At 39.4% G+C, this 16,035-nt stretch overlaps 1 protein-coding gene across 1 annotated transcript in view; it reads right to left on the bottom strand.

The window, feature by feature from the left end:
* SUCLG2 (succinate-CoA ligase GDP-forming beta subunit) overlaps positions 1–16,035 on the bottom strand; it is a 219,919-nt gene that overhangs the window by 178,526 nt on the left and 25,358 nt on the right. Inside the window, exon 2 of the mRNA XM_026650233.1 lies at positions 7,870–8,011. Coding sequence (XP_026506018.1) covers positions 7,870–8,011 — 142 coding nt within the window. The remainder of the gene's footprint in view (positions 1–7,869; positions 8,012–16,035) is intronic.

Raw genomic sequence — 16,035 nt, forward strand, 5'->3', positions numbered from 1 at the left:
AGTTCAAAACACATGAAAAAAAAAACATGACATAGGATTTAGAGATGTTACCTGACAAAGGTATTTCTTATGCCATTCTTTTGTGGGACTTGTAAGACAATGGTGTAATATTACACGATTTCAGTTTTTCATTTATTTCCTGCAATTTTGTAATACATACATCCATGGCCCAATTGCTACATTGACTTTTTTTTTTTTTTTTTTTAAACATTGTGACAAAAATAAAGCCATATGAAAACCCCCATCAAGCCTCCATCTCCCTTAAACATCACCCTCATCAGGACCCGCTCTCTTCAGCTGCCCAAGAGAAAAGGTGAGCATGGCCACAATCCCTGAAGGTCAACAGTCTCTGACTATTTTTGAAACAAGGGTGAAAGCCTGTTCCACAAGTGGCTCTGTTGCCAGCCCCCTATAATAAACAGAGGAATCCAGCTGGAGTTTGCTTGTTGGCCGTAGCTGCAGCAGTATGGCATGGAGGAATTGCAGTCTTTCCAGCACACAGTATTTGGTCAAGTCATGTAATTTTTCTGTGAATAAAGTGCAATAGTCTCCTACTAATTGTTAATACAGGATCAGATTCGAACCCTTCCTTACTCACATACTATTAATCCTATCAGAGCATCTAAGAGAACATGCTTCTCCTGGGTTCATGCTATTGGTCTGTCGTCCTTCCATTTCAACAGAGGTTAAAGAGTCTGTAAATGGATATTTCGTGCTATGACAATTAGCTTTTATTTTTCACCTGGAAATGTGTGGGAAGTGTTGAATGTGTATTTTGTTTGAAAAACTGAAAATAATCCAATTTTCGATAAAAGACCCAGCACATTAAGTTGAGGGTAGTTACCATATGTCACATTATGATATAATACTTATCATTACTCTTCATATACCTGTGTAGTAATCATAAAAAGTTGCTTATCAGAGTACAATGCCTTTGTTCTCTAGCCAGAAGTCTGAACAAGGACCAGGTTTGGGGTTAGGAGCTACTCAGTTCAGAAATTCCATCTATGGAATACCTCCCTGTATATCTCTATCAAAGACCTTCCAAAGCTGCATCCAAGCTTTCATGTGATAACTTTCTAATCAGGTCACTTCATTTTTTAACTTTTTGGTGTCTCTTGTAGGTTCTTCCTTTTTGATTTGCAGGCAGTTTTTGGTGGGCCATTTGGCCCATTCTTATTCAGTTAGGTAAATCTTTTTTATTGTGCCCTTTGTGGAATGACCCCAAATGATGCTAGTGAAGTGACTGAACATAAAACAGATAAATGTGACACTGATCTGCAACTGTAATGTAATAATCAATATACCATCATCAGAACTTATATTCTTGCCGCTGGATTTTCAAACCACACCTTATGACAAAATGACAGCACAACATGCAGAATGATGAGGAGGATATTGTTAACTACTTAATGGATCGATGAGTATGTCAATCATTTCAACATGCAACCGTTCTTCATATTATAAAGCACAATTCCTTTACTGCACAGTAACTGTCTATTCTTCTGATGCAATTATATAAAATGACAAGAGTAAATTATCACTGACTGATGGAAACATTTATGTTGACAAGCTAGCCAAGTTCAGTAAAAGCACTGCATACAGTTCACATTCTGCAGGTAGCAGAGAATTAGTTTCTGCTTTTATATTTTATTTCCATGATAAAAAATATTTTCAATACAGTTTTCTCCCTAGATCAATATTCCTGTGATTTACATGCCACCGTCAATGACATCATTAATATATTGTGGATATGCCAAAAAATAAGACTGTTATTCAAATGAACGCCTATCTATTTTTATAAGCAAGTAAGCTTAGACAAGCTTTTATTTTTGTCTCTATTATAAATCCTTTTCTTTTCTCCCCCATTTTCTCTTTCCTGATTTTCACCCACATAGCACCTCTTCTCAAGTTAAACGCAGGAAGGTGGCTATATTACAATAGCTCCACTGGAACCAATACTATAGAAAGTGAACTTGTGAGAGAGAAAGAGTTTAAGAAATGGCAGACAGAGTGTCTCAGGGATGCTGAATTTGTGTCTTATCTGATAAAACTACCACAGCACAGATTTTTGCCTGTGTTACCTGGGGAACCCTTCACTATCATGACTGTTAGTTGAGGAGAGGTAAAAAGGATGGATGGATTTGGGATTACAAAACAGTATCCTAGATTTGCATTTAGAACAAAAATCCCTAGAACTCCAGAGCAAAAAAAAATTCAAATTTCCTTTGGGGGTTAAATATCTCTATCCACCTGCCTAGAACAAGAAGGGCAGAAGCAATATGGGATAGAATGTTTGTATGCATTTGCACTGCTACCTTATTAAACAAAAGGAGTATGGGTAATCGCTATGAAAATGACTGCCATTAGGATACCAAACAACTTACTGGCCTTGACTATCCATTTATAAAGCTTCAGTCGTGTTTTTCAAAATAAGCATGAAATATAAAGCAGCCTTCAGAAGGATTAATTGGGGAAATCATAGAATCATAGACTTTAAGGTCAGAAGGAACCATTATGATCGTCTAGTCTGACCTCCTGCACAACGCAGGCCACAGAATCTCACCCACCCACTCCTGTATCAAACCCCTAATCTATGTCTGAGCTACTAAAGTCCTCAAATCGTGGTTTAAAGACTTCCAGGTGCAGAGAATCCTCCAGCAGGTGACCTGTGCCCCACGCTGCAGAGGACAGCGAAAAAACCCCAGGGCCTCTGCCAATCTGCCCTGGAGGAAAATTCCTTCCCGACCCCAAATATGGGGATCAGCTAAATCCTGAGCATGTGGGCAAGACTCACCAGCCAGACACCCAGGAAGGCTGTTCCAGAACTTCACTCCTCTGATGGTTAGAAACCTTCATCTAATTTCAAGTCTAAACTTCCTGATGGCCAGTTTATATCCATTTGTTCTTGTGTCTACATTGGTACTGAGCTTAAATAATTGCTCTCCCTCCCTGGTATTTATTCCTCTGATATATTTAGAGAGAGCAATCATATCTCCCCTCAGCCTTCTTTTGGTTAGGCTAAACATGCCAAGCTCTTTGAATCTCCTTGCATAAGACAGGTTTTCCATTCCTCGGATCATCCTAGTAGCCCTTCTCTGTACCTGTTCCAGTTTGAATTAATCCTTCTTAAAACGTGGGAGACCAGAACTGCACACAGATTCCAGATGAGGTCTCACCCATGCCTTGTATAAGGCTACTAACACCTCCTTATCTCTACTGGAAATACCTCGCCTGATGCATCCCAAGACCGCATTAGCTTTTCTCATGGCCATATCACATTGATTGCTCATAGTCATCCTGTGATCAACCAATACTCCGAGGTCCTTCTCCTCTGTTACTTCCAACTGATGCGTCCCCAGCTTATAACAAAAATTCTCGTTATTAATCCCTAAATGCATGACCTTGCACTTTTCACTATTAAATTTCATCCTATAACTATTACTCCAGTTTACAAGGTCATCCAGATCTTCCTGTATGATACCCCAGTCCTTCTCTGTATTGGCAATACCTCCCAGCTTTGTGTCATCCACAAACTTTATTAGCACATTCCCACTTTTTGTGCCAAGGTCAGTAATAAAAAGATTAAATAAGATTGGTCCCAAAACTGATCCCTGAGGAACTCCACTAGTAACCTTCCTCCAGCCTGACAGTTCACCTTTCAGTACGACCCGTTGTAGTCTCCCCTGTAACCAGTTCCTTATGCACCTTTCAATTTTCATATTGATCCCCATCTTTTCCATGTGGAACCATATCAAATGCCTTACTGAAATCGAGATAAATTAGCTCCACTGCATTTCCTTTGTCTAAAAAAATCTGTTACCTTCTCAAAGAAGGAGATCAGGTTGGTTTGGCATGATCTACCTTTCGTAAAACCATGTTGTATTTTGTCCCAAAGGACATTGAGGTCAATGGTAATAACTACTTTCTCCTTCAAAAATTTTCCCAAGACCTTGCATACTACAGATGTCAAACTAACAAGCCTGTAGTTACCCGGATCACTTTTTTTTCCTTTCTTAAAAATAGGAACTATGTTAGCAATTCTCCAGTCATATGGTACAACCCCTGAGTTTACAGATTCATTAAAAATTCTTGCTAATGGGCTTGCAATTTCATGTGCCAGTTCCTTTAATATGCTTGGATGAAGATTATCTAGGCCCCCCGATGTAGTCCCATTAAGCTGTTCGAGTTTGGCTTCTACCTCGGACGTGGTAATATCTACCTCCATATCCTCATTCCCATATGTCATGGAGACAATGATCTGAGAAAGTGTCCAAAAAGGAATACTTCTCACTCAACTGCGGTCAGTCTAATTCTGACTAAGAAGAGTCAATAGCAAGAGGCTCCAGAGAAGAATCTATGATCAGAATTCCACAAATTCAGGGAAGGTAAACTTCACATTTACTGGTTTCAGAGTAGCAGCCGTGTTAGTCTGTATCCGCAAAAAGAACAGGAGTACTTGTGGCACCTTAGAGACTAACAAATTTATTAGAGCATTAGCTTCCGTGGGCTACAGACCACTTCTTCGGATGCATATAGAATGGAACATATATTGAGGAGATATATATATATATATACACACACACACACACACACACACAGAGCATGAACAGGTGGGAGTTGTCTGACCAACTCTGAGAGGCCAATTAAGTAAGTGGAAAAAAAAGTCTGAAGTGATAATCAAGATAGCCCAGTACAGACAGTTTGATAAGAAGTGTGAGAATACTTACAAGGGGAGAAAGATTCAATGTTTGTAATGGCTCAGCCATTCCCAGTCCTTATTCAATCCTAAGTTGATTATATCTAGTTTGCATATCAATTCCAGCTCAGCAGTCTCTCGTTGGAGTCTGTTTTTGAAGTTTTTCTGTTGTAAGATTGCCACCCGCAGGTCTGTCATTGAATGACCAGACAGGTTAAAGTGTTCTCCCACTGGTTTTTGAGTATTATGATTCCTGATGTCAGATTTGTGTCCACTAATTCTTTTGCGTAGAGACTGTCCGGTTTGGCCAATGTACATGGCAGAGGGGCATTGCTGGCACATGATGGCATATATCACATTGGTAGATGTGCAGGTGAACGAGCCCCTGATGGTATGGCTGATGTGATTAGGTCCTATGATGATGTCACTTGAATAGATATGTGGACAGAGTTGGCATTGGGCTTTGTTACAAGGATAGGTTCCTGGGTCAGTGTTTTTGTTCAGTGATGTGTGGTTGCTGGTGAGTATTTGCTTTAGGTTGGGGGGTTGTCTGTAAGCGAGGACAGGTCTGTCTCCCAAGATCTGTGCGAGTGAAGGATCATCTTTCAGGATAAGTTGTAGATCTTTGATGATGCACTGGAGAGGTTTTAGTTGGGGGCTGAAGGTGACAGCTAGTGTGTTCTGTTATTTTCTTTGTTGGGCCTGGCTTGTAGGAGGTGACTTCTGGGTATTCGTCTGGCTCTGTCAATCTGTTTTTTCACTTCAGCAGGTGGGTATTGTAGTTTTAAGAATGCTTGATAGAGATCTTGTAGGTGCTTGTCTCTGTCTGAGGGATTGGAGCAAATGCGGTTATATCTTAGAGCTTGGCTGTAGACAATAGATCGTGTGGTGTGTCCTGGATGGAAGCTGGAGGCATGTAGGTAAGTGTAGCGGTCAGTAGGTTTCCGGTATAGGGTGGTATTTATGTGACCATCGCTTATTAGCACAGTAGTGTCCAGGAAATGGACCGCTTTTGTGGATTGATCTAGGCTGAGGTTGATGGTGGGATGGAAATTATTGAAATCATGGTGGAATTCCTCAAGGGCTTTTTTCCATGGGTCCAGATGATGAAGATGTCATCAATGTAGCGCAAGTAGAGTAGGGGCGTTAGGGGACGAGAGCTAAGGAAGCGTTGTTCTAAGTCAGCCATAAAAATGTTGGCGTACTGTGGGGCCATGCGGGTACCCATAGCAGTGCCACTGACTTGAAGGTATATATTGTCCCCAAATGTGAAATAGTTGTGGGTGAGGACAAAGTCAAATTTACTGACATTGACTTGCATTACAAACTTGAGACCAAATTCCAATGCACCCAGTGAAGTTGTATACAAATAACTCAAGGCAGAATCTGGTCTCATGATAGTTTAAGTTTTTCTTTTAATATACAAAGTTATTTTTACTATCCAGAGGTCCATTCAAACTAAAAGGATGCATGGTCATTTCAATGAACAAATCTTGAAAAAAGTTATTTCAATTATTCCAGTATTTCACTGGGCAGATTAATATTTTAGATACTTCCAACTGGCATTTCTTTCCCTAGCTGAACAGAAACATGTTAATATGAGACTACTGTATTGAAAGACACTGAAAAATTCTTAAAATGAATGCATACAGAAGTATTCTGCCTTAACATTTGCATTGTCATGTTCCATGCTTTTCTAATATTAAGGTGCACTTTTTGTACAGAGATTGCTGACAGTAAGAATCTCAAGCACATAATCAGCAAGCTAAAATACTGCACAACAAATCACGATAATATCTGCACTTTGAGACAAGCCATGTTTTAAACTGGTTTCAACAACAAACATATACGGGTATTACAATAGGGCTTCTTATGCAGACAATTTTTACAAATCATATATATCAGACACCTAATAGGTCACATCATTGTCATTTTAAGTTAGATAATGACCAAAATGGAAACATTTAATGTTCATTTGAAATGATTTTTAAAAATAGGGTTTAATACTTCTGTCAACATCAAAAGGTTTAAATTAGTTTCAATTACTGAAAAGTCCACAATTCTAAAGATGTTAAGTGATTCACCACACCATTATATTAATACCCTTTAGCTCCTGGAGGTCAGTTCAGGTCTCTGATATAACCACGTTAATTTACTTTCTTGTGTGCAAGATCTGAGGATATTTAACTAAACGGTATATTTAAATAGCTTATAAATATAAGAAACATCAGACAAAAAACAGCTTTTTTAATGTTAAACAGACAATTGCTGGAAGATAGACTATCCACGAGTAATATGATGGCTATGGTGCCAATCTGTTCTGATTAAGAACTGTGAGTGGGGAAAAAAGGGCAAGCTGCTATCAAATAGAAATATCTACTAATCAGATTTTTTTTTAAAATGCTTAAAAGCAGGGTGATTTACCAAACCACATTCTCTTTGAATAGCACAGCTACTCTGTCATGTTTGAGCCGAAGTCCCTGTGACACAGGAACACTGTGTATTTCAGTACTCTGTGCCAAATTCTTCCTGCAGGTACGCCACAATGTTGATATGGAACATGAACAAAGCATAGAATTTGGATTTAGCACATCTGGGTTCCTTTCCTGGCTTTTGTCACATACCTTTTGTCACTCACCTTTATGTGACTCAGATTCCGCATATGAACAAACCCACTATACACAAATATAAATCTGTTTAAAAGTAATTGTATTTATACTTGTTTTCTTCCTTTGTTAGAACAGAGTTTTGTTTGAAAACAAGGTTGTTGTTTTTTAAAAGACGTTCATCTGTTTCCGTCCCTTGCTCCCAAAGTCATGACCCTGCTCATGACATCACAATGATTTCTATAGCAGACCCTCAAAATGTTGCAATCTTGATTCTGAATGTATTAAAACTGACATAAGCAATGTTAAAGACTCCATGTTATATGCTGTTTACAAAATAACATTATGGTGGAAATAAAACCATGCTCTGAAAAATATTGCTGTTATAAAGCTTGCTTCACATGTGCAATGAAACAAGCACTTATTGACTGGATGATATTTCAAACTTCTACAATAAACATCAAATTTAAGATTGTGTGCAACTAATATACCTTATTACAAGGCAATTTATTTTCCAGGGTGGTATCTAGCAAAGGAGATATCACCCATTACTAGTCAACTTACTTAGTCTCTTAGCAGCCGCCAGGGCATCATTCGCAGAGTCAGCCACGAAGAATCTCTGAACTGTAACCCCATGGTCTGCCATCAGTTTTTTACTCTGGTATTCCTGCAGGTTCAGCCATCGTCTCGAGGTTAATTGAACAGCCTACAGAAATAAAGAGAAATAACAAAATGCTCATTATGAACAAGTTCATGCAACAGTCAACTGCACTATTAAGCCTCATGGTCATCTCAAACTAACAATAAACAAAATTATTTAGGAGAAATGGAAGAATGTGCATCATTTTAGGGAAATGCCATTTCAAATGTGTGGCTAAAACATTCTGAAACCTATCAAAGATACTAAAATGCTGCACAAGGCTCACAGGATGATCTTGGCTTGATGTGTATGTCTTATTTAAATCAACACAGGTTTGCAAATTTACTGGGTTTGATTTCTACAGTATATTTATGGTTTTATGCATTTCTGTGCTACCTAAAAATACTATTATAAAATTGTTACATTAATAAAAATATTCTTTGCTTTATTTTAAATTCCACAACATACTAAATATTAAATAGTTGTCTTACATACAATAAGTTTCTCAGACACTATATACACACTGTACATCTGAGTAGGGAAAAAAATTATTTTAATTAAGGGTTAAATTTTCAAAGTCATAATAAATCCCAACACATTTTAAAAGGTTTGGCATCTATTCCCGATTGGCTCTGTTTTAGTGACCTTTTGTTAAAGGAACTAGCAAATGACCAGTGTGGCCATATGAGTCCAGGAGTAGCAGCAGAAGAAACAACTTCCCAACCTCACCATACAAGGTTTACAAATTATTCATTACACACACATAATTATACATATGTGTATGCATTATATATACCATCGGTGGGCAAGGGGGCTGGGAGAGAGATAGAGACTTATGCACATAAAACCAAAGGCCAACAAAACAAAAGATCACAAGCAAGTGCCACAGATGCACCACTGAAAAGTGCAGAAAAGGGCATTTCAGAGTTGTGAGCTCAAAGGAGTGGGCCTGAAGTCTACTCCTTTCTATACTGTACTGCTACATGGTCAGCAGTTCCAGCTTCACACTTTTTAGCTGGGATGCCTCAGCTCTTTCTTTAAAGCTTCAAATACTATTAAAGACCTGGCCGGACTATTGCTGAACATTGTGAACAATCCTCTCTAGCTTCCTCGTCTAGCATGAACAGCTTTGATGAACAAAGTTAGAACCGTGGTGAAGTATTCTTATGTCAGTCACATCAGGTGGCTGCCGGCCTGGCTCCACTTTACACTCTCCAAATATAATTGGATTTTGTTTTTAGGCTAAGTGAATTTAGTGGTGGTGAAAGGTGCCAGAGTGACAGCCCCCTGGAGACTGAAGTCCTCTTTATCCACATAACGGATACTGCACAGACAAAATGTAAGCATGCACCACCCCCTTTCCCCCCGCCCCACCCACACACACCTCTCCCCCCTAAGGAGCCTCAACACTGACTTGGGCCTGGTCTACACTGGGGGGTGGGGGGAATCAATCTAAGTTACGCAACTTCCACTACGTGAATAACGCAGCTGAAGTCAATGTACTTAGATCTACTCACTGCGGTGTCTTCACTGCGGTGAGTCGACTGCTGACACTCTCCCCTCGACTCCGCCTGCGCCTCTCGCTCCGGTGGAGTACCGGAGTCGATAGGAGAGCACTCGGTGGTCGATTTATCACGTCTAGACTAGACACGATAAATCGACCCCCCACTGGATCGATCACTGCCCGCCGATACGGCGGGCAGCATAGACAAGCCCTTAGAGGCACCACTACCAGGAGAGAATAAAGTCTCCATGTCCACTGCTAACAATATCAGCCATTTAGTATCTGAAAGCACCTAGCACCCATTGGGTTCTAGAAGAAACAAATAATTACAACAATTTAGTAATAAAACCTGCTTCGGGAAAACCACATGACTAGATAGCTTTGCCATCAAAGCTGTGCAGCCCTCTGGGACATTTTTCCTCTATCCCATAAGCCATACCACTTATCTGGATAAGTTACTCTAGATCCACATTTCCTTGCTTTTGTACATGTTACACTTCCATTACTATATTTTTTCCTTTATATATTCCATGATCTAAAGTAAAAAATAAATGTAATGTCATTTAGGCCCTGATTCTGCAAAACATTTGTACATGTTTAACTTCAAGCACATCAGTAATCCCACTGATATTAAACATATGGGTAAATCTTTACAGAATTGAGGTTTTATATGTTCCCAGATCAGAGTGTTACAACTTACAGTGAATATGCAACAACCCTCATTGTCAACACAATTTCTTTAAAAAATTAACTTTAGTTAAAATTTACAAGGGGAAGATGGGGGGGGGGGGGGGATTTTACATGTTCCATGACAAACCAACTCATGCTCCCCTCTCACACATTTAACCAAGCACCGCCATATTTTTAGAAATATCTGCAGGCTGGCGAACATTTCTTCTTGGGATCCATATTAAAATGGTCAAATAGAAAAAGGGAAGAGTTAACTGAAAAGGGACATCAGCCTGAATGACAGCAGTGCTACCTGGAAGTGGTTTAATTACAATCTGTGTCATGAAGAAGACACTCTTCTCCTTATGGAGAGATGAACTGCTGCCCTGGTGGCAGATAAACCACCATAATTTCTCAGCTGCTGATAAAATAAAAAGCACTGAAGGCATGCTGGCACCTCCCAGCTGGACATAACAGAAAGGATTATTTATTATATTAATATTTGGATCTCTAAAATCAGGACATAAAACATTGATTATCCTTATATAGTTTTATACTAACAACAAGAAATGTTAATATGTCCACCTTTCAACAATATATGGCTTTTATGCAATACTGGAGTTTTAGATATTACATTATATCAGACAGAAACATCCATCTGTTTGAACACAGGACACAAAAGACTGATATTAAAGACACGTAAAAGCCATGTACTTTTATTCAGGAAATGTGAGGTTTTGCATATTACAAAGTGATTCCTGCAGAACATAAATAATTACAAATGGCTCAGAACTCACATTTTAAATAATGTGAGAAGTATTTTAGAAGAATAAAATGCTTATAGTGAATACCTACAATAACCTGGTTTTAGGTAATAATTCCACCATGCAAGTGTCTCAACTTGTTTTCTATTTCTCTATGATCTTCAGAGTCAATACATTTACTTTTTGATTTATACACCATACCCAATAATTCCTGCATCAAGCCCCTAATTTCTATTTGAATTATAGCATATATTTTAGAAAGAGTGGAGAAGGTTTCTTAGGCCAGGTTTACACTGGGGGGAGGATCAATCTAAGTTACGCAACTTCAGCTACTTGAATAACGTAGCTGAAGTCGACGTACTTAGATCTACTCACCGCGGTGTCTTCACTGCAATGAGTCGACTGCTGACGCTCTCCCGTCGACTCCGCCTGCGCCTCTCGCCCTCGTGGAGTACTGGAGTCAACGGCAGAGCGCTCGGGGGTCAATTTACCACGTCTAGACTAGACCCGATAAATCGACCCCTGCTGGATTGATCGCTGCCTGCCAATCTGGTGGGTAGTATAGACATACCCTTAGATATATCCAGGACATTAAAAAGCCGCCCCACCTCTTTTCCTCTGTGTGTGTGTTCAAGCACAGTTATAACATTAAAATCCTGGGAGCTTAATTTTACACTCTTCATTTGGATTCTTTGGTCTTCAAAATATTCCTATGCTGAATTCATTCAACAAAACGTTAATGCAATCTGCTACAAATTAATTGCTACCAGTATACAGCTCAATTTTTTATGATGGGTAAATATACATATCAGATACATACATACACACATGCAGATTGGAGTGAAGGATTACAGAGTGAAATGTATATCCCCAGGAATTTAAAAGCGATGAAACAGGGGTATACAATACTATACGTCACAAGTTGCGGGAACTACTGTCCACTAGATGTCAGCTTTCCAATTTAAGGAGAAATAGCTACTTATAGGACTAAAAAAAGGTGGCTGATCTAAAGGTTGGCAAATATAGACACAAAAGTATTGTAGCTCAGTATTGTAGAGGCCAATCATCATCAGATGAGTGCTCGGGAAGGGTTGGTGCCTTACTGCATATTTACGTTGAGGACCAAATATGAATTGTGTAATTTCTTCCCCTTGTTTTCACTCCTGATCCCAACATCAGTGTAAACCTTCCCAAACATTACTTGATTTCTGTTTCCAACTAAGGGTACATCTACGGGTAGTGATCGATCTATCGGGGATCGATTTATCGCGTCTAGTGTAGACGTGGATAAATCAATCCCCGATCGCTCTGTCGTCGACTCCGGAACTCCACCACGGCGAAAGCGAAGTCGACGGGGGAGCGGTGGCCGTCGATCCCGCACCACGAGGACACGAAGTAAGTGATTCTAAGTCGATCTAAGGTACATGGACTTCAGCTACGCTATTCTCGTAGCTGAAATTGCATATCTTAGATCGACCACTCCCCCCAGTGTAGACCAGGCCTAAGGTACTTATCTCATGAGCTCTCATTTGCACTGTCGGCTGCCAGGCATCCCCTCACATACCCTACTAGAGCAGAAGCCAAAACAACTGCAATGAAAATGGAGTCTCAGAGATGATTAGTGACCTTGCAGCATGTAGCTACTGATCCTCTGCCTTGCCAGATGCAGTTTGAGATATACTGGGGGCGGGGGGGGAGAGGAGACGAGAAGAGGCTTTGCAACCAGGATGCAGCATCAGCCAGGACCTCCAACAGCAAGTGACTGAGCCCTATTGTGTGTGAGGCAAAGGAGAATCCAGATGCACTACTTAGGCCCTCATTCAACAGAAGAGCAATCCCAATTCCCTATGGAACTGAGTATTGGGGAAGTTAATATCTAGTTTAAAAAATCCCTGTTGGGCAAGGGGCCGGAAGCTCATACCCATAACTCCGGTGAATACAGTAGGTTTTATATGCTTTTAAGTCACTCTTCTTAAAATTCCTCACATGCTTGATTAAGCTCCTGCCTGCCTGTTCAGGTGCATCTCACGCATTGAAAATTCTGGCCATTATGTTATCTGATGAGCCCCAAAAGAATAAGATTTTTTTTTTTTACAAGTCTTCAATGGGCATAACATTATATAAATGCTAAACATTATTTCAGCTGTAAGAGAAGGTAGAAAATAAGAACACTTAAACTGTTCAGGTTAGAAGACAACTATCTTGGAAGAAAAAGCTTGATCATACCAGCTGGCTTTGAGACATTCTGCTGTGGCTACTAGTTGCATTTGAGAAGTACACCTCTTTGTCAAGGCCTGGAGCTACATCTGTGAAGGCATTCCTCATGCTCTCTCTCTCTTGCTCAATAGGGAATTTACAAGTCTGACTTTCAGGGTACAAAAAAATAAGCTCATGTCTTTTAGTTAATTCATTTATCATGCCTTGCAAATATCATTCATGTAAAAAGAACAAAATTTTTACCTTAACCTTCTTGAAAGGTTTTCAAGATATTATTCAAGGTAACAATTCTATTCTCATTCAAACTAGGCTTTAAAAATTTCTCTCCTAAAATATGCTATAATTACTAATGAACAGAACAAGTTACAGTTTTCATATTTCAATAATGCTTTATCACTGTTTATTTTTTTTTTTCAAAACAAAAATGTTTCCAAGGAAAAGTTGTTGCCGTTTCATATTTCTTTTTTAAAAAAACAGATAAGTTAGCAGCCCACTCTGACAAAACATTTTAAAATTTCAAACTAGTGCACAGATAATCGTTGTGAGCAAAACTACACCGCTACCTCGATATAACGCGACCCAATATAACATGAATTCGGATATAGCGCGGTAAAGCAGTACTCCGGGGGGCCGGGGCTGCGCACTCCGGTGGATCAAAGCAAGTTCAATATAACGTGGTTTCACCTATAACGCGGTAAGATTTTTTGGCTCCCGAGGACAGCGTTGTATCGAGGTAGAGGTGTATCTCAAAGAAATTCTTGTTTTCTATGGTATACTCCTTAATAGCCACTGCCATAACAGAAGATTATGTTTGAATTTACTCTCAATACTAAAATGATAGCTTTCTATGTCACTGACAGAGGGAAGTTTCTAGGCAAACCAAAAGAAAATATTAATGCTCCACAAGTTTTTCAGAATTTGATACAATCGCCGTAGAAAAAAGAAAATCCTTACATTTATTACAATTAGTAAATTAACTGTATTAATCACTACGGCTATTCAATTAGCTCTCTCTGGTTGGATGCAGCAAGCATGTACTTTCAAAATAGGTGTCATCGGGAAGGCTTTAAATTACTCAAGTATGAAGCAACAGTAGGTATGAAAAAATTATCTTCCTGAAATATCGCACTTTCACAAACAAAAAGCAAAGTGAGGTTAGTGGTTAAAGCAAGAGGCTGGGAGTCCATTCTATTCCCAAATGCACTACTAGCACGTTGAACAACCTGGGCAAGTTCCATACCTCCTTGTACCCCCGCCTCCAGAGTTTTTAAGTTGCAAAATGGATATTAAAAAAATCTTACTGCCTCACATGAGTGTTGTGAAGCGTAATTAATATTTGATAAGCCCTTTGGAGAGCATCAGATAAAAAAAGGTGTTGCGCAAGGTACACCGTGAGATTTGGTCTTGTACCACCATCAAAAAACAACATGAAAAAAGAGAAGAATGATCCATGCCAATATTACGAAGGTTTGCAGATGGAGACAGCAAGAAGAGCGTGGTTCAGAATCAGAAGAACTGGCAAAAATGGACAGCACAGCACCAGAACAAACCCCTGGAGAAATAATGAAAGGCTATGCTTCTACAGAAGAGACACACCTTCGTTTGCAAACCATAAAGTACTGCGCAACCATCTTACTTTAACCCTGAATTTCAACCAAGATGGGCTTTCAATCAGGATTTTTCACAACAGACAAACTCCATGTGATGAATGAACTAATGAAGATGATGAATGAAAACAGCCTACTATTATATACATTTGTTGCTTATCTATACACTTTAGAAATCAGTGGAAATTGACTCCATATTAAAAGCTCTGTAGAGCAAAGGGACATGAAAAAGTTACATTAAAGCTCTTGAGAAACAGACCTTTTGCCTTGATAAGGGCAGGCAAAAGACAGTAATTACAAGAGATTGAGTGAAGGAAAAAGACATGCCCCTCTCTAAAAGCTCTTTTCTCTTTCAAGAACATCTTAAAAGTGATGACTTGGAATCATTTGTGATGGATTATAGGCTAAAGAAAAAAACACTGATGAACCAACAGCAGAAAAGACCCTAATCTTAGAATTAACACCCAGCTCTAAGTAGTTCTCAGTTATACTAAATACATGCTTGAAGATAAAACAGAAAAATTCATCCTAATCAGAATGGAAACAAAGACCTTTGGATAGGTGGGACTACAGTGAATAGAATGAATGAAAGCCTCCAAGTCTTTACTCCTCACTTTTACCCAGGGCTCAGAAGACACTATGATACAAGTTCCCTCACTTGCACTTATTCCAAGTATTCTCAAAAACTCATCAACATATTGTAGACAGGAAAAACATCCCAGGGATCATACACTCCATACCATGATGCATCTTATAGGTAAAAATAAGATACAGCACTGACTGACGTTACCAGTGCTATTGCACAACTGTACAGCCTTAAGACAAACAACACAAAGGGCTTTATGGTAACAGGTTTTTAAAGAAACCTTACATTTTCCAGGCCGATTCTTCCCCTTGAGACTTATTAGCAGATGTTTTAATGTGGCATGGAATGCGACTAGCATCTCCAACCTGCCAGTTCTATTATTTATTCTCCCGCTCCCCTTTATGCCACAGCTCTACTGCTGTGGACAATCTAGTTGCCCTCAGCAGTATTAAGTTGCACTCCCAGAGGCACCAATGCACACTTGTCCATCCATAAAAAACAAACCATAGGGGAACCAGGCTGTGAGCAAGGATCAGTGGAAGTCATTTGAAAGTCTCTTTAAAGAAAATCTAAAAGGCTGAAAAGGGGAAGAGTTAAACAAGGAAAAGCACAGACTATTTTCTTATTTCTGTTCTCCCTCTTAACCCCCCCCTTTCCACCCATAGCCCTTCCTCTCTTTCCACCTCCTCCCCCCCCCATTTCTGTCAGAAAAAAATCAAAGGAAAATCCCTGGGAGTATGCCA

Source organism: Terrapene carolina, unplaced genomic scaffold (assembly GCF_002925995.2).
Source record: "Terrapene carolina triunguis isolate 2854851 unplaced genomic scaffold, T_m_triunguis-2.0 Scaffold89, whole genome shotgun sequence".
Lineage (NCBI taxonomy): Eukaryota > Metazoa > Chordata > Testudines > Emydidae > Terrapene > Terrapene triunguis.